The 19,356-nt window shown below is 37.8% G+C and overlaps 1 protein-coding gene across 1 annotated transcript; it reads left to right on the top strand.

Annotated features, from left to right (window-relative positions):
• The first annotated feature begins 1,459 nt into the window (after window positions 1-1,459).
• On the top strand, window positions 1,460-18,952 carry LOC132615598 (probable E3 ubiquitin-protein ligase ARI8). The gene is made up of 15 exons (XM_060330210.1): window positions 1,460-1,807; window positions 11,074-11,198; window positions 11,525-11,627; window positions 11,728-11,818; window positions 12,706-12,878; window positions 13,020-13,124; window positions 13,274-13,362; window positions 15,203-15,310; window positions 15,490-15,580; window positions 15,679-15,768; window positions 17,004-17,051; window positions 17,659-17,730; window positions 17,816-17,915; window positions 17,997-18,123; window positions 18,344-18,952. The coding sequence occupies exons 1-15, from the start codon at window positions 1,628-1,630 to the stop codon at window positions 18,612-18,614; spliced, it is 1,773 nt and encodes a 590-aa protein (XP_060186193.1). The 5' UTR covers window positions 1,460-1,627; the 3' UTR covers window positions 18,615-18,952.
• Window positions 18,953-19,356: the final 404 nt, after the last annotated feature.

Genomic DNA, 19,356 nt, shown 5'->3' on the forward strand with positions numbered 1-19,356 from the left:
ACCACAACATAAACAAACCTTCATAACATAAGAAAAAGGAATTGATTCTTACCTTTTTCTACAAACTTCTTCACTTGAACAAGTTGTCAACTTGAAGAAATAAGTGCTCCTTCTTCCAAAACAACTACACCAAGTTGTAAAGGACCCTTGAATTAGTGGAAATACCACAAGAAAATAATTATTGGAGGAAGATTTCAAAGGGGCAAAAAATTGGAGACTTGGCCGAATGGCCTTGTTTCTTAAGCTCTTGTTCTTGCTCTCTCTATGTTATTTTTCTTGAAACTTCTTAAGTGTTTATGACTCATATTTGCCCCTTTATAATAATCATCACATGGAAATTAATTAGATCCATGGGCTTGGGCCACTATGTGGCCGGCCACCCCTCTCAAAGTTGGGCCTAAATTTTTCTTTTCATTTTTTTTGGGCCAACTCGGTTGGTCCCGAGTTGGGCCTAGCCCACTGACCTTTCGACCTTAAAACGTCCATATCTCCTCGTACCGACTTCACCTGGGAACCCACGACCTATGGATGGAAAGCTAATTCAATTATCTACAACTTATGTTTCTTGGTAATTTTCCAAATTCCAAACTTATAATACCTTTTTTTCCCCTCAAAGTCAGGTCACCCGAAAACGTTTTCTTAAAAATATTCGTTTGGAGGGCTTCCACTTTGATTTGGCCCAAGGGCCCTTCACGAGTTGTGTTTAACTTTACATATGCGATTCATATAACTTGTCACATGTTCCAAAAAAAAATCTTGACGTGTGGGCCCCACCTCAGCTTACAAATAATCCGACGTTCGAAAATATGGGATACAACAGTAAACACTCTTTTTTAACAGGAGGGAGTAATATCTAAACCGAGCTAGAGCCTGCAACTTTAAAAGCAATTGTTGGTGTTTTGTGTTGCTCTTTCAAGTGTAAGTTCTTTTAATATATTTTTTTTTCATTTTTTTCTTTCAAGTTGGAATTTCTTGAAAACATTCATCGTTTTCTTTTGGTGGATTTTATAATTTAATTTATAATTCAGCTTGAATTTGTTTTTTTTTTTGAATATGACATCACTATAATAATTTATTTATATTTTATTTCTTTAAATGTCGACACTGCTAATAAAAAATTCTGCGCATGCCACTAGTTACACCACTCTTATCTCCCACGACACTCCACCACATCGTGAAACACGAAGAGCTAGACCTGAAAAATCGAGTAAAAAAAAAACATGAGCTAAAACGGATAATTATTTTGCTCCAATTGGCATGGAGTGTAAGCATCCTTTTTTTCTCTTATAATTTTAATTTATTTATCTCATTCTGATTTGACAAATAATTTAAGAAAATAAAGAAACCTTTTGAATTTTGAAGTGTTATAAGTATTAATGACAAATAGAATGTATCAACCGAACTAAAAAAGGAAAGTAAAGAAAAAGGAAATTGAAACGGGTAAATCCAAATTTGGTGTCTTTTGCTGCCAATACAAGGCCAATATTAGAAAGTCACCATTTTTCACTTTCCCCTTTTCCATTTCCATTTTCTTTCACCAAACAAAATTGTCTTCAATATAACCACACACAATACATAATATACATATATCCGTATAGAGATTTGGAAGGGGGTGTGTGTGAAAGAAATGGGAGCATCGGAGGATGAATTGATGATGCACGACGCCGCCACAGACGACGACGATTTCTACAGCGGCGGTGACGCACATGATGACGACAACTCCGATGATGATGACGTCATGGATTACGATTTCATTGATAATGACTCCGATGATTCCGATACTGCCCTTGCACATCATCGCTCTCAGGTAACATTTTTTGAATTAGAGTTGTTATTGTTTTTATTTATTTATTGATTACTCGACATTTAATGGATGATTGTTTTAGCAGCCTAATTATTTTTTTCATCAAAATGATCTATTGTTTAGGTATAGTTGGAGATTTTTTTTTCCAGCTTTTTCGTTTCGTTAAATTTAGGATTTTTTTTTTTTAATTTGGAGGTGTTATTTATTTATTTATTATTGATTTACTGGAAATAGTTTAGAGCTAGTAAAGGAGTTTAATGGATGCTTGTTTTACCTGCTAATTATTGTTTTCATCAAAATGATCTATTGTTTAGGTATAGTTGAAGATTTTTTTTTTGAGCTTTTTCGTTTTTTCATTTTGTTTCGTTAAATTTAGGATTTTTTTTTTTAATTTGGAGGTGTTATTTTTTATTTATTATTGATTTACTGGAAATAGTTTAGAGCTAGTAAAGGAGTTTAATGGATGCTTGTTTTACCTGCTAATTATTGTTTTCATCAAAATGATCTACTATTTAGGTACAGTTGAAGATTTTTTTCGAGCCTTTTTTTTTTTTTTTTTTTTCATTTTGTTTCCTTTATATTTGTGAATTTGGAGCTGTTATTGTTTTTTGTATCGATTACCGGAAATTCTTATCCTTTATTTTATGCATACTTGATTAAAAAAAATGATTATTGGAAATAGTTGAGTGCTAGTAAAGGAATTTAATGGATGATTATTTATTTAGCTGCTAATTACTGTTTTCATCAAAATGATTTGTCTATTAGATTTCCTGTGATTAACCGACATATTTATTGTTGCAAAATTTTCTTTTGGCTTTTAAAACTTAGGTTTGTAACAATAGGGGGTAATATAGAGCTATGAGTCAAAATCGAAGATTCTTTAGCTTTTTCGTTTTTCATTTTGTCTGAAGTTTTAATTTTAGGAACTTTTTTGAATTTGGAGCTGTTATTGTCTTTTTTTATTGATTACTGGAAATAGTTCAGTGCTAGTAAACAAATTTAGTGGATGATTGTTTTAGCTTGATAATTATTTGTTTCATCAAAATGATTTGTCTATTAGATTTCCCGAGTCTCAACTGACATATTTATTGTTTCTAAAACTTTTTTGGCTTTTGAAACTTTAGATTTGTAACCATAGGGGGGAAATATCTAGTATAACGAGTTAGATTCTCCCAAATGGGGGGTCTTAGGTTCGAAAACCCTTGCATGCTTTCTCAGTCAAGCTCATCGTACGGGGCTTGCCTAGTGCGGTTCATCTCTCATTTGTGGTTTGCGGGCTATTTACACTGGAGCAGGTTTACCTTGTGCGCACCAGATGGGGCCGCTGCGGGTTCCTTGTCAGCCAAAAAAAAAGGGGTGGGGGGGGTGGGGGTGGGGGTTGTTGGGGATACGTTTTAGTTTATTCAAGACAGACAGCAGTAACTATTTCCTTTCTTGGTTCTCCTACTGCTTGCTTTCTGTTCTGGGTTTTTGCTTTTAGGTTGCGGAGTTTTGTGTCCGCATTATGCCTTTTCTAAAAGAAGGGATTTATGAGTACTTATTCGAGTAGAAAATCGGGTGCAGATGTTTTCTCTAATCATAGCTTTTGAATTTCTTGCATTGAGAAACTAAGATATCTCATCTCCTGCTTTGACAACGAAGAGTATGTTCCTAAAGGGATACAATAAGTCCGATATGGGATAATGACAATGGACAAGAGAGGGTTATTAATTCAGATACTATTAAAACTGATGAGGCATAATGATGGGGCTGCTCAAGGAATTTATGAAGCTACTCTGAGTATCATATTTGTGGCAGTTCAAATGAAATTAGAGGTCCATCATGCTGTGAAACCTAAATTTATTATGGATTATGGAAGGAAAAGTTTTTCTTCATAAAAAAATATATTTTTGGGCTGTATATGGGTGCTCCAAGGAATGTTTTGAGTAATGTTGTGGAACTGCTTGCTAGCGGTGCTAGGTAAGAAATACCACTCACTAAACCAAATTGCAACATGTATCTCTTTGATGCCAAAATTGTAGAAGAACAGGTATCGATGGAGAAGAAGCATCTCTTCGACCGCCTTCTAGTTGGAGATATTATAAATTTGATTAGGCAGGAAAATGATAGTAGCTGTTGTTTCCGGTTCTCAATGTTGATGTTTTTACCTCTTGAAGTGCTGAATTCTCAGGTTCTTGATATGTTCTGAAGATTGAAGATTAATACCTTGACAAGGGATCTGAAATCACCTCTTACCCTAAGGTATTGTAGATCCACATAAGAAATAATAGAAAGGATAGAGCAGAATATCTTGTGGAGTAAGTTCAAATAGAAAGGATGAATTCTGTTTAAGGAACCAACAAAGGAGAATTGAATGGAAAACATCCTCTGCACAGAAGTTTGGTTGGCACCTTCAATGATCCATTTCATCATAGTCCCAATCCCGAAACTATTCAGAAATGGTTCATTAGTAGATGGAGAGTTACTGCTGGCATCAAAGTCATACCTTTAGACCACAATCAGTTCCTCTTTGAGCTTCCTTCCAGGCAAGAGGCAATAAGGGTAAAGGCAGGGAATTGGTTCTGGAACGGAAGACATCTTTCTTTATCTTGGTGGTCGCATGACATTTTCTCATTGCAATCTGGTAACTGCTCGGAAAACATATGGTTGAAAGTTTTTGGAATCCCCCTAAATGCTTGGTTAATGGATACTTTTGAACATATAGGGGCTCGTTGCAGGGGTTATGTCGGTGTTGATGAAGATACGAAGAACAGAACCCACCTGATCTGGGCTCGCATCTGCGTCAAAAAATCAGCTATGAAGTTTCCGACAAGTTTGAATTTTGAATTTGATGATAGGATCTTCGAATTGCCAATAACTAAGGAAATCCGGTCTTTTTCTTTACATGCTGGTCCTTCAACTGGTTTGCCCGAGGTTGGTAATAAGATGGGATCAAATTCTCTCTCAGCTCCACGTGCTAATACCATTAATGATTCACGTGACACATGTGTGGAAGAACCTGTGGAGAAAAGAAGGAATTCGAAGGATTTAAACACAAATGGGCCGGCCTTATTCTCTTCTAATAGTCAGGGTAGTAAGAAACACTACAAAGGGAGAACTTCATTAGCTTTGAACAACGGTTACTACACTAAAGGCCCACTTACAAGCAAACACTTCAAGCAACACAAAAAGAAGCAAGTGTGGAGATCATCTGTACCAAAGCTGGACCCATGCTGCTTCAAAGCTTCATCTTCCTTGAATGCTTCATTCTCTTTTGATCCTTTTGAACTAGAAATTCAAGCTTCTAGTCTCAGGGATTTAGAACTCAGGGAGGGGACACTGTCCGAGCCTGAAGCAGATGATGAAGTGGTTCACGCAGGACACTCGATGGACCCACATATACCCAAACCGATATTCTCAGCACTGTCAGTTTCAAATGAATCTGACTCTGGTATCTCATCTCAGTCCTACAACAGTTTTCTTCCTTTGCCTTGGCATGATCCACAAATTCAAACTGTTGATATCCCTGATGTGGTGGAAACCTCAAAATGGACGAAGTTGACAATGATGAAGGCTTGCAAAGTGTTGGGGGTAAATGTTGCTGGGTTTGTCTGGGAATTATTCTGAGAATGGAGGAAAAAAGGAAAGTGCAGATTCTTGAGCAAAAAAATAAAACAGGAGAATTAAAGAAAGGGAAAAGCAAAGCAGTTACTGAACTTAAAAGATTGGATTGGGGTCTCTAGGACGGGAGTGGAAAGAAAGAGAGGGGCAGGTCTCACAAGGCTCATTCCAGATGAGTGCAGGTCTCACAAGGCTCATTCCAGATGAGAGTTAAAACACTCAGCTGGAATGTGCAGGGTCTCAACAATAAAGATAAGAGAAGCACTTTGAAATCTCTTATTCACAAGTGGGGAGTTGATATTATATGCCTGCAGGAAACCAAAATAGAGACATGAAATTCATCTCTAATCAGGCAAATTTGGGGAAACAGATGGATCTCTTGGGCAGAGGTCAAAGCAATTGGTACCAAAGGAGGGATATTAATAATGTGGGACAAAAGAGCTTGGAAATGTGTTGATTTTGAAGCAGGAGCCTTTTCTTTATCATGTAGATTTGAAAGTCTTGCTGAGGATTTCAAATGGGTTTTTACTAGTGCTTATGGCCCTCATACCAATCCAGAAAGGGAGGATCTTTGGCTCGAGTTAGCATCTATCAGGGGATTGTGGTCTGACCTATGGGTCATAGGAGGGGATTTCAATGTGTGCAGATTTGTGGGGGAAAGATTGAACTGCGTTAGAAGATCAAGGGCGATGCTAGGCTTCTCCAACAATATTCTAGACCTGGATTTGATTGACCCTCCACTTCAGGGAGCACAATTTACCTGGTCAAAAGGGGAGGAGTCTCTCCAAGCCTCTAGAATTGACAGGTTCCTTATCTCAACAGAATGGAGTGAGATGTTCAATACTATCAAACAGTATCCCTTGCCTAGAGTTTTTTCTGATCATAAACCAATTATCCTGGAAAGTGGAGATTGGGAGACCACACCTTCTTATTTCAAATTTGAAAACATGTGGCTTCAAGCTGAGGGTTTCATGGACATGATAGAAGGATGGTGGATTTCTTACACTGTATTAGGCACCCCAGACTTTGTGCTAATGCAGAAACTAAGGAATCTCAAGAAAGACATTACTAAATGGAATAGAGAGGTCTATGGAACAATCGAGACTCAAAGGAACAAGGCACTCAAAGAACTTTGGAAGCTGGACCAGTTAGCTGAGCTCAGAGCTCTCTCTACAGAAGAGAAAGGTCAGACATTGAATCTCAGACTTGAACTTCAGCAAATAGCAACCGCTGAAGAGATCTCATGGAGACAAAAATCAAGATGTTTATGGTTGAAAGAGGGGGATAAGAATACAAAGTTTTTCCAAAGAATGGCCAACTCTCATAGAAAGGGCAATACCATTGACAGACTCAAAATAGGGAATGAAGTAATTGAAGACAAAGGAAGGATCAAGGATGGTATTCTGGAGTACTATCAACAAATTTACAAAGAAACTGAATCTTGGAGACCCTCAGCTGTCTTTGAAGGTCTGTCAAGTCTCAACACAGTGGATAAAGAGGACCTTGAACTTCCTTTCACCGAAATGGAGATTTTAGAAGCTCTCATGACTTGTGCCCCTGACAAAGCACCAGGCCCTGATGGTTTCACTATGGTTTTCTTTCAAAAATCATGGAACTTCATCAAAGTAGACCTGCTAGCAGCTTTTAATTTCTTTCATCAGAACTGCCAAATGGTGAGATCATGCAATGCCTCTTTCATTGCTCTTATCCCAAAGAAGAAAGGGGCCGCAGAGCTTAGAGATTATAGGCCTATAAGTCTTATAGGCAGTGTCTACAAATTGCTGGCCAAAATTTTAGCTAAGAGGCTCGGAAAAGTGGTGGATTCCTTAGTTTCTGGACAGCAGAGTGCTTTTCTGAAGAATAGACAGATCACTGATACATCTATGATTGCCAATGAAGTGCTAGACTGGAAAATTAAAAGTGGTGAGACTGGGATCCTATGCAAATTAGATATTGAGAAAGCTTTTGATCAGCTTAACTGGGCTTATTTAGTCAACATTTTGAAGCAAATGGGTTTCGGGGAAAGGTGGATAAGGTGGATTTATTTCTGTATTTCGACAGTGAAGTTTTCAATTCTGGTGAACAGAAGTCCAGTTGGGTTTTTCTCTTCTCAAAAGGGACTCAGGCAGGGGGATCCATTGTCCCCTTTCCTCTTTATCATTGCGATGGAAGGATTATCTCAGCTGTTAGCAAAGGCCAAAGAACTTCAGTGGATTCAAGGGTTCCAAGTGGGCAGAAATCCTTCCACCTCAGTCTCAGTCTCTCATCTACTCTATGCAGATGACACCCTTATATTTTGTGGAGCTGATTGTCAGCAGGTCTCTAATCTCAACACCACCCTCATGATCTTTGAGGCCATCTCTGGACTTCATATCAACATGCTTAAGAGCACTATATATCCAGTGAATGAAGTGACCAACCTAGAAGCTCTTGCTGATATTCTTAGCTGCAAAACAGGCTCCTTTCCCACTATCTATTTGGGACTTCCTTTGGGTGCTAAATTCAAATCATCTGGGATATGGAGTGGGGTCATTGAAAGAATGGAGAAAAGACTAGCCACTTGGAAGATGCAATATCTCTCATTGGGTGGCAGGCTCACCCTCATCAAAAGTGTCCTAGACAGCATTCCCACTTACTTTATGTCACTCTTCCCTATGCCAAGCTCAGTTCTAAAGCAAATTGACAGGCTTAGAAGGAAATTCCTATGGGAAGGTAACAGTGTTACTCATAAATTCTCTTTGGTCAAATGGCAATCAGTTATTCAACCCAAAGGCCAAGGGGGGCCGGGGATTAGAAATCTTAAGTTTCATAACAACAGCCTACTCATGAAGTGGCTTTGGAGATATGGTCAAAATGAGGCAGGGTACTGGAAGGAAATCATCAAAGCTAAATATGGTATTCAAGACCACTGGACTGCAAAGAAAAGCAATGAATCACATGGTGTTGGAGTATGGAAACACATCAGTAGTCTCCAAGAGGAATTCTTCCAGGCTGTCTCATTCAAGGCTGGAAATGGGCTCAAGATCAGATTTTGGCAGGACAAATGGCTTGGGGACACTTTAGTAAAAGATTTATTTCCCTCACTATTTCTGATAGCTTCTAACAAAGAAGCAACATTAGCTCAATATAGAGTTAACAACTGTTGGACACCAATTTTAAGGAGAAACTTACAGGATTGGGAAGTTGATGATTTTCTTTCTCTATTAGAAAGTTTGGGACAAAGTACTTTGGTGGCAGATTTTCAGGACAGAATACTCTGGGGCAATTCTAAGGAAAAGATTTTCACTGTGAAGGAATGTTACAACAACTGGTGCTCTCAAAATAGCCTTTTAGAGGTTTGGCCTTGGAAGCTTGTATGGAGAACCAGACAGCCTCTCAGAGTTACTTGCTTCACTTGGACTGCACTGAAGGAAGCATGCCTAACACAAGACAATCTTAGAAGGAGAGGTGTAATAGTCGTTAACATGTGTACCATGTGCAAGCAGACCAATGAAAGTGTCAACCATCTATTTTTGCACTGCCCTGCAGCAGCTAGCCTCTGGTTTTTCTTCTACTCTATGCTTGGTCTACAATGGGTAATGCCCTTCAACATCAAAGATGCATATGCTAGCTGGATACTCTGGAGAGTTGACAAATCCATTAAAAGAATTTGGAGAATGATCCCAGCAGTAATTTTTTGGACCCTATGGAAGGAGAAAAACAACAGATGCTTTGAAGGAATCTCAACTCCTATTTGCTCTCTAAAGTCTAGGTGTTTAGTTAGTCTTTTTAGTTGGCATTTTTTTGCCCCTTTAAACAATGTGGGTAACTTTCTAGATTTTATCAGCTCCTTTTCTCTAGTTCAGTAGAGATAGGATATCTTTAGATTGTTCTACAGGTTTTGCCAAGCCTGCCAGCTTTTCCCATTTGTAACCTTGCATCTTCTTGATGTTTTACTAATGAATTTTATTACTTTACCAAAAAAAAAGGATGAATTCTGTTTATAGAACAGAATTTCTTGATGCTGCTCATCCCCTTTGGTTCACTTTTGAAAGCATGCTATGTGGATAAGAAAACAATTTTCAGAATTTGTGTGGTTCTCTGCCTCCTTTGGGGGCCTCTTGTTGTGAAATTTATTTTTTAGAAGGGACTTATTTTGTGTCTTGTGAACACCTGTAAGATATTGCTAGTGTTTAAGTGGATATAGAAGAAAAGAGGAAGGGATTGGGTGGGTGGGGAATTTTTAACAGAGAGGGAAGAGCTTGTTTCTCTCACATTTGATAATGTTAATGTAATTGTTGAGCAACTGTTACAAATTATAAGCTTCGATAGGATATCTCTTTAAGGCAACAGTTTGGTACGATTACAAATACTTTGTAATGGAGGTTCAACCTAGAGGAACAAGCTTGTGGAGTAGGGAGATCTCTATTAAATATGGGCTCGAAGGATACTGGTGTACTAAACGTGTCGAAAAACTTGGAAGGTCTCAATGGGGAGAAGCATAAGAAATCTATGCTCTGAGTTCAAGCAACTTACAAGTATTCGGGAAATGGCAGCAAAACTGTTTTCTGGCAGGATGAATGGATTGTTCATGTCCTTTGAAGGACCAGTTCCTGAATTTGTATGATGTTTGTCGTCTTCTAATGCTACTGTGTCTGAATCTAGAGTTAGTGGGACGTGGATAGTCCACTTCAGGAGAAAATATAAAGAATGGGAATGCCAAAGAGTATGTGAATTCGATTAGCTTTGGAAAGTTCTCAAGGTTTGCACACCTGTTTTTGACAGGTTGCAATGGCAAGGCTACAGCAAAGGATATTTTTCAGTGAAGTCTTCTTACAGGATTTTGAACAAAGAAGAACAACATCTCAAGCCTTGGCCTTGGAAACAAATCCGGAAATCAAGAACTCCCCATAGAGTGATGTGTTTCTCTTGGATTGTGGCGAATGAGGCTTGCCTCACCGTTGATAATCTCCAAAGAAGAGGCTGCATTTATGGAGCAGATGTTACTAATGCGGCGGCCAAACATAAACCATTAATCATCTTTCTTTGTATTGTCCTATCACCAACCCGCTAAGACAGCTATTTAGTAAACTTTGTTGGCATCAAATGGTCCTGGGAGTACACAGGATCTTTTGTGTTGTTGGTATAAGTAGGGGCTGGAGAATGCAACAAATAGCTGGCGGTACACGATTTCAGCTTGTATTTGGTGGGTGATCCGGAAAGAAAGTAATTCAAGACGTTTCGAAGAGAAGAAAAAATTAGTTTAGAGGATTAACTTAGATTGTATCGTGTTATTTCATTTTTGTATAAAGGAATATGCTATTGAGGTAGAAACTTTATTAATTTATCGAGTCCCTTTAAGATTAAAAGAGGATTATACTTTTGGCTCTTCTTGATCACTTGTGGAGAAACTCCAACACTATCTTTGTTCTGTTTATGAATTAATTATTACCTTTTCAAAAGAAAATGTTGTAATGTGGTAATAATACTGGAATGCTAGGTATTAATACATTAGTTACCACCAAATTTTGCATATTATGCTAGTGTTTGATAAAGTGAATTAACTATGGAATTCCTACATTTTAGCCATGGTTCTCCATTTGTTGTGATCTTTATCGTACTATTTTCTCCCATAAATGCTCGCTTACAGAAAGTACTCATGTTTTTACTTTGATTTACCTTTTCTGTAGTCAAATTATAGCATCTTGAATGAAGCTGATATTCACAAATGCCAAGAGGATAGTATTACAAAAATATCTACAGTGCTCTCCATTCCAAGGGTAGCTGCTGGCATCCTGCTTCGCCATTATAACTGGTAAATTCTTTTCATAAGCATTATTTTGTAGTTATGATTACAGATGTTAGACGTTGATGGACAATGGGTACTGAACTAGAAGTTCTTTCAGTCAGTTGATTTTTGTGGGCATCAATTAATTTGTAGCCTATGCAGGTCCTTGTAATCAAATAGTATGCTTGTATTTGTTCTTATAAAAAGAAAAGTATGCTTGCAGTTATGGTAATTAACATTGGCTCTGGGATGTTGAGTCTGATACACATTGCTCTCATTTGCGACATATGTACAAGCTTTTTAAGGTTTTTAGGGCTTATATGCTAAATATCCTAGCCTTTTTGGACTGACAGGAGTGTCAGCAAAGTGAATGATGAATGGTTTGCAGATGAAGGAAAGGTCCGCAGGATTGTTGGTTTGTTAGAGAATCCCGTGCCGCTCCCTAATGAGGAAGAGGTAATTAAATTTCGTAGATTTGGGTTGGATTGAAGCTAGAGGTTTAGGGCTGATCGCTACTATTTCCTTGAACTCAAGATGTGCATTTACTTTTTTGCAGCTTACATGTGGGATCTGCTTTGACATTTATCCTCGTAATGAGATCAGTGCCGCTGCTTGTGGTCATCCTTTTTGTCTCACATGTTGGCAAGGTTGGTATCTTTAGAAAATTGCTACTTCTTTAATGGAAGTTTGGAAGGCATTTGGGTCAAACATTCCCTCTCCTTGAGAAACCTGGCATTCTAGATGAATGAAACTAGCCTTTTTTCAGTAGACAGAATTACTTGAGAAAATCTTTAAGTTACGTTATACTGTCTTACGCATGCTTTGGTAGTTTATCTTGCTGTAATGGGTTGAGGCTTGCTTTAGAGCTCATCCAGCTCGTTGACAAAAAAAGATGTTGGAAAGAAGAAGATAACAATATACTAATGGGAGGATAATACATTTTCTACTCCTTTCAGGGTTCTTCTTGATTTCTAAATTTTATTTTAGGTTCCTAGAAATGTGGGTCCTTTCATTCTTATTTTTGGTACTCGGGGGAATCAGTAGAGCTTTTTAGGAGGTGGAAATGTTTTGCATATCTAAGGTCTACTCTGCTGTTGTTGGTTAATTTTTGAGCACCCACAAAGTTTCTGTTACCACTGTTTATTCACTGTCTTCCTGGAGGGCGATACTTTTGTCTAGATTCTCTAATACTGCTTTGTACGGGGACTTTTCTCGCTTAAATAAGTTGTTATTTGATTTAGAAAATACAGGTGCGAAAAGTGCTAAAGAGAAAAGATAACAGTTAATTCTCTGAGACGTTTACTGGTTAATCTTGTTATCATAGAACAATTTAGTGGTAAGAGCGCAACACGTGATGTCTGGGTTAGGTGCACGTAACGCGTCGAACATTGTTGCAGAAAAAAACCTGGTATTTAAGTGGAGAAGGGTAGAGGGGCTGGTCCAATGTCTATCAATTGGTTGTGGTGGCTAGTTTTGTGTCATTTGTCGTATGGGCATCCCATAGAGCTTCTCATCCTCTCTCTATTTGGTGCAGGGTATATTAGCACAGCCATCACTGATGGTCCTGGATGCTTAACGTTGCGCTGTCCTGATCCATCTTGTAGTGCTGCTATCGGACTAGATATGATAAACAAATTGGCAAATGACGATGACAAAAAGAAGTATAACCGCTACTTTATTAGGTCATTTGTGGAGGACAATAGAAAGGTAATTGATCGCATAAACCTTTTGTTATTTGCCTTGTGAATCTTCTCTCCCCCTCTAGTGATACTTTTTGTTATTTGTCTTTTGGAAGAATATTTACTATATTTCTGTTAAGTTCCTAAAGGTTGTTCTGGTCTTCTTTAGACAAAGTGGTGTCCTGCTCCAGGATGTGATTATGCAGTTGACTATATTGTTGGTAGCGGAAGCTATGACGTTACTTGCGGGTGCTCTTATTGTTTCTGCTGGAATGTGAGTTGCAATGTTTAAACTTACTGTTACCATTCTAAAAAAAAAAAAAAAGTTTAAACTTAACTACTTTATCTAATGATGGTTGTTTATCTAATGATGGTTGTTCTTTTCCCACATTTCTGTAATCACCACGATTTATACATTTGTAGTGTACCGAGGAAACTCACCGCCCAGTTGATTGTGGAACTGTGTCCAAGTGGATTTTGAAGAACAGTGCGGAGTCTGAAAACATGAACTGGTATGCAGTATCAGATTCTATTATCCTGCCCTTTTCTTTTTCTTTTGTATCACTTGGTTTAGCTGGATTTGGTAAATTAATCTTGGAAGAGAGATGAAATAACTTGAGGAAGGAGCTATTCTAGTTAGTAAGTTCTCTGGTCAAATTGTTGCATCATAGATGGGTTTAAACCATCTTAGAGACATAGGTGGAATTGGCGCATAATTTTAAATGGTAACTTATTGTAATCTTGACTGTCTTCCTTTTGTTGGGAAAAAATAGTGACTGTGGGAACAAAATTACAAAGGTAAAGTTGGAGCATAAAAACTTTGAAATTCCTAAAAGGGCTATAATGCAGCCATTTTCCTGCTTGGAACTTATTAGAAAAGGTTCCCATTGTTCTTTCGTGTAAGTCTTGATTCAAAGTTTGCTTTCTCCATGTTGGTAGTTTCTGTGTCATAGTGAAGTTTGAATAGACCTCAGAGAGGTTTTTATGTTTTCGTAAGAATCAACTTCCTGTGACTGTCTGAGGACACATGGAAGTAGAATTTTAACCAGGCTTATTTGTTGGAGAGAACATATGGTTAATGTTGATGTATGCTTTTGATTGGGATATGTGAACTTTTGGTGATTGATATCATTACTTGATTTGAATAAGTGAGCCTTTGGCGATGGATATCGTTACTAGTTGCTACTTGGAAGTCCCTGGTAACATTGATCAAGTAGCTACCCAGGAAAAGTAATGTAGTATCACATGTCACGGCTCTGAACCTTGCCGCAGACAAAAGCTTGATATTTAAGTGGAGAAGGGTAGAGGGCGGGCCCATTATCCATCGAGTTTCGAACTTGCACCACTGACCCCGGGAATCTCTGTTAGTAAAAAATGATAATTATTATAGTAACGCTCATCAAGGGAAGGTCAGAGTATGACACTAGTTTTGTTGAGCTATTGCCAAAAGTTCAGTAGCCTTTTTTTTGGGGATAAAGTATTAAATTTTATTTAAAGGAGGGCAAAATGTGCAATTTAATACCTATAGAAAATCACGAATAACACCAATCATTCACACACACACACACACACACACACACACACACACACACACACACACACATATATATATATATATATATATATATATATATATATATATATATATATATATCGAGAGAGAGAGAGAGAGAGATAAATAAAGGTGTACGAAATCTTTCTCTGCTCCATCAGAAGCTCTCCCTTTCGTCTCTGCCCCTATGGTTTTCATAAGTGCTAGAGGAGCAACATCTCACATCCTGTGTCTTCTAAAGGCCCTGCCAAACATTGTTTCTTTTGCAGTGCCCGGCATCACCCACTCTAGTCCTAACCACCTTAGAATTTACCACCATAAAGAAGCTGCGATCCAGCAATTTAAAAGGATGGTCCATTGTCTACTCTATGTTTTGTGTCTCTGTTAGGCTCATATTTCAGTTGTTACTGTTTCCTATTTTTGTTAACTCCAGTTTTTACCCTCCTTGATGTTGTTGAATCAGTAACATTTTGAGGTTCTTGAGATTTAGTTTTTTTGCAATTTTAATTGCTGTATAGTGCCAACATATAGCTGTTTTTTTCGTATAACAGTTCTTGATTCAAAGCAGAGATGCATTTGGTGTTATATAGCCTGCTATTTCAATCATTATTCAACTATGTATCTGTGTTAGCTTGGTCCCCTGACAACCTAGCTAACCTCTATACAATTATACTTGTGTATTTCATCTAAGCCTGAATTCCATGTCCGAGTTAAAGCTGCATTTTCTGGATATGCATTCTGTAAATGCTTTTCACTTTCAGTGAGTGACACTAAACGTCATTATCTTGGTGACATTGCAGGATATTAGCTAATTCTAAGCCTTGTCCGAAATGCAAGCGGCCAATTGAGAAAAATCAAGGGTGCATGCATATCACATGCACACCACCCTGCAAATTTGAGTTTTGCTGGTAAGTGTGTTAGCTATTTCCGTGAAATATTAATAGTTCCTGTTCCTAGCATATGCTGTAGAGAGCAAGTTTTTTTTCAGCCAGTATTCTGTTTATTATGCACACACCAAGCGGCAGGAAAAGAACAACCTCAAATCTTGTTTCTTTGTGATTGTCAACTAAAACAGACATCTTTGCAGGCTCTGCCTTGGCCCTTGGACGGATCACGGCGAGAGAACTGGGGGCTTTTATGCATGCAACCGTTATGAGGCAGCAAAGCAAGAGGGGGTGGTAAGATCGTTGCTTTTTCAGTATTTTCAAGATCTATCTGCTAATTCAGTTCTTTTAATCATAAGTTAACTAATGTTTATTTGCTGTTTTTGTTCCAGTTTGATGAATCTGAAAAGAGGAGAGAGATGGCAAAAAATTCTTTAGAAAGATATACACATTACTATGAACGATGGGCCACCAACCAGTCGGTAAGTAGAGGTTTAGGACATGTTTATTTTTGGTTGTTTCTCATTATCACTATCTCAACTTTACAGCTGTTAGAAGAAGGATAATAAAACAAAAGATTGGTTTTTGCTTATGTTCTTTGTAGGTACTATTGTAATTTTTCTTTCAGATGTAAATTTGTATTCTAAATATGTGGTGATGGCTTCTTGCATGGATGATTGATTAAATTAGCATGTGACATGACACATGAAATTTCTATACATGATCTGTCAGCAGGCTTTCAGACACTGTGGTTCCGGTTCTCATGACCATTTTGCTTTTGATGTCATCAACTTAAATGTAATAGCAAAAAAGTCTAATGTCCATGGAAATGTCTCAAATTGTGGTAGATGTTGCATAACTTCTGTTCCTAATGGGAGTCTATTATTACCTATCTAAAGGTCTACTTATACTATATGAGGTTGGATGATGTAATAACACTGTTAAGTTATATTCTTAAGCAATTGTCAGCATGATGTTGACCTGTACGACATCTCGATAGTTCCAACATTGATTTTGAATGGAACATGTTCATTCGAGATTGATTTTTACGTAATCTAATGGGACGAAAAGAGAGTGTGGTATGGTGAATATAACTAGGGAGAATAATTTATGTAACTAATCCTCCATTAGTTGAAATGCTTTCTATTTTACCTTTTCCCTAAAAATGACCTCTTTCCTTCATAGCAAAGTCAGCCCCATGTCCCCATCCAAAAAGATGTTTATCCTTTTTATGCTTCATATATGATATCTTAGATACCTTAGGAACTGGAAGTCTGGGACTTGGGTATTCTTCATGACAGTTATTATTCTTTTACTGTAATCATCTTTCCTGCTGTCTTCTCAAATCATCTTGTGCAGTGTGAAGGCACTAGAAACTTTTGCCCATTTGTGGGTCTGAAAAGTATTAGAAGTAAATGATCCAGAAAAATCGATCTCTTTTATGTCAAAGTCATGAACACATTTGGAGATGGGGTCGTTACTATCTTCTCTGTTCCAGTAGTTAAAATTCTGTATGTTTCATGTTGTAACTAGGCGAAGACTGCATCCTGGGGATAGAGACCAAGTAGTGTATAATTATGCTATTTTGCCTCAAAATGCCATTGCTTTTGTTTCTGATTCTTTTATTTATTGTGAGAAGTTTTACTCTAGATGCTGCAGGATCCTTGCTTAACTGCTTATCTGATGTCAGTAATGTCTTTTTTATGTCTTATTTCAGTCTCGGCAAAAGGCACTTGCAGATCTTCAGCAAATGCAAACAGTACATGTAAGAAAATTTCCTTTACATAATTTTTTTTTTTTTTAAAACATACAACAGTCTTTTGCTATTTTGCTTATACACTTTAAATTTGACTAACAAACAGCTTGAAGTGTTTGTTTCTCTTTCCTGAAGAATTTGAAAATATTCATAAGTAGAAGATCCCAGATTTCGGATGAACAAATTCAAACTTGAAAAGATTTTCATGTGCAGAATGTTTTCTCCGGGAATTCTTGTCCTCATCTCTATAGGACTGAGCTGCTGAGTTTAATTTCGTTGTTGAGTTTTTTTAGTCTGTGCTCCTCTGAATGTTTTTTAACTGTCTCTGTTTGTTATCTACCAACTTGCATTCATGTACGAATGGTGTGTTCTATCCTGATATCTTTTTTTTTTTGTGAATAGAAACAAAACAAAAAGCTTTTCCTTCCTCCAACAAAAATCTTTTTGTTATCTTTCATGCTTCCTACATTGCATATTCATGCATCCAGCAACCATACAAAAGTGGTCAGATACAAGGCTGGGTATCAAAAGAGGACACTCTTTCTCGTTCAAGTTGTCATTATCTGATTGTATTTCTGAATTTCTGGAAAGCATTTATAGTGATTGCACTTTGCAGCTTGAGAAGCTGAGTGACAAACAGTGTCAACCTGAATCACAGCTCAAATTTATTATAGATGCCTGGTTGCAGGTAATGTAAATCTTCTATCTCAATATGGAGTGTTCTTTCTCTTGATTCATGTATATATGCTGATTATGATAACGGCTAAATGCAGATAGTTGAATGTAGACGTGTGCTAAAATGGACATATGCATATGGTTATTACTTACCCGAGCATGAACATGCCAAGAGGCAGTTCTTTGAGTATTTACAAGGTTTTGCCTTTGCTTCCCTTTTTGAGAATCACATTAGATGGTTTCCTTGATTTATTGAGGCGCTTATCCTTAATGCCGTAGGTGAGGCTGAGTCTGGACTTGAACGGCTTCATCAATGCGCGGAGAAGGAACTCCAGGGATACCTTGATGCGGAAGGTCCATCAAAAGAATTTAATGAGTTCCGAACAAAGCTTGCAGGGCTCACAAGGTAATATAGATTCTAATAAGGATGTTGTAATGCATCATTAGCTTTAGGGTCTGTACATGTATCTTGCTTAAGTTCAATTTTAGTGCCAATTCGGTGGAGGTTATTCCTCATTTTATTGAGCATCTCGCTGAAATACAGTAATATCCTGTCTGTTATAATTTTCTTGTAGAGATGAGTAATGAGAGTACTAATGTAATTTATTCTGTTCAAATGATGACAGTGTAACTAGAAACTACTTTGAGAACCTGGTCCGGGCTTTAGAGAATGGTCTCTCGGATGTCGATGCTCATGGTGCTTACAGCAGGGCAGCTAGCTCGAAAAGCCTGGGCGGTGGGAGCATCAAAGGGAAGGGCGGTAGAGGAAAGGGAACCACATCGAGATCAAGCAGTTCTAGAAACATAGATGATTCAGGACATTGGTCTTGTGAGTATTGTACATATGCTAATGTTAGGTCTGCTACCGCATGCCAGATGTGCCAGCAGCGCCGTTGAAGCCCATTTTTGAGTTTACTACTTCGGATTGGGAAAATCCTCGTTATCTGCTGATTGCTATGACTGAGTTTCAGATCCAGATGAAGATACTGTTTTCTAACTCGCGGACATGCTGGAATAAATTGGAACCTAGCAGTCGAGAAGTATGATGGAGAAGGATGAAAAGATGGCCATAAGTTGGAAAGCCAATCATACCGCTGGAGATGAATATGTATATAATGTTTGTTGTCATCTTTGTAATCTGTACCTGACTTGTGCCAGAAACATGTTCTTTTAAAATATTGAACTCCCTGATTATACAACGCTGTTGTGTTAGTAAAGTGTTACTTTAGGGGACTGCTCCATTGGCTCCTAAACTACGTATAAATATAAAAATGCTCACGGGTGTAGTGACAAACTCAGTAATAACCACGGGCTAATCTTTATAAAACCCAAGTGCGGAAGTTTTAAGCATATCACATCATATGAAGTAGAAAGTCGAACTAAGAAAACAATGGGAGGCATTGAATGGATAGCTAAATCTTGCACAAAGCGAGCATCTGTTTCACTAGCTAAAGTGCACTCTCAAGTGTTTGAATTGTTTAGAGGATCCAACAGAAGTACCAAATTTTGTTTTGAACCGGATGGGGGAGTAGCTTTCATCAGACCATCTTTCTTGCAATTTTACTCTTCTTGTGAACCCAATCCAAGTTAGTTAAGCTAAATAGGCTTCAAATACAACGATGTCAAACCCAGTGTAATC

Source organism: Lycium barbarum, chromosome 10 (genome assembly GCF_019175385.1).
Source record: "Lycium barbarum isolate Lr01 chromosome 10, ASM1917538v2, whole genome shotgun sequence".
Lineage (NCBI taxonomy): Eukaryota > Viridiplantae > Streptophyta > Magnoliopsida > Solanales > Solanaceae > Lycium > Lycium barbarum.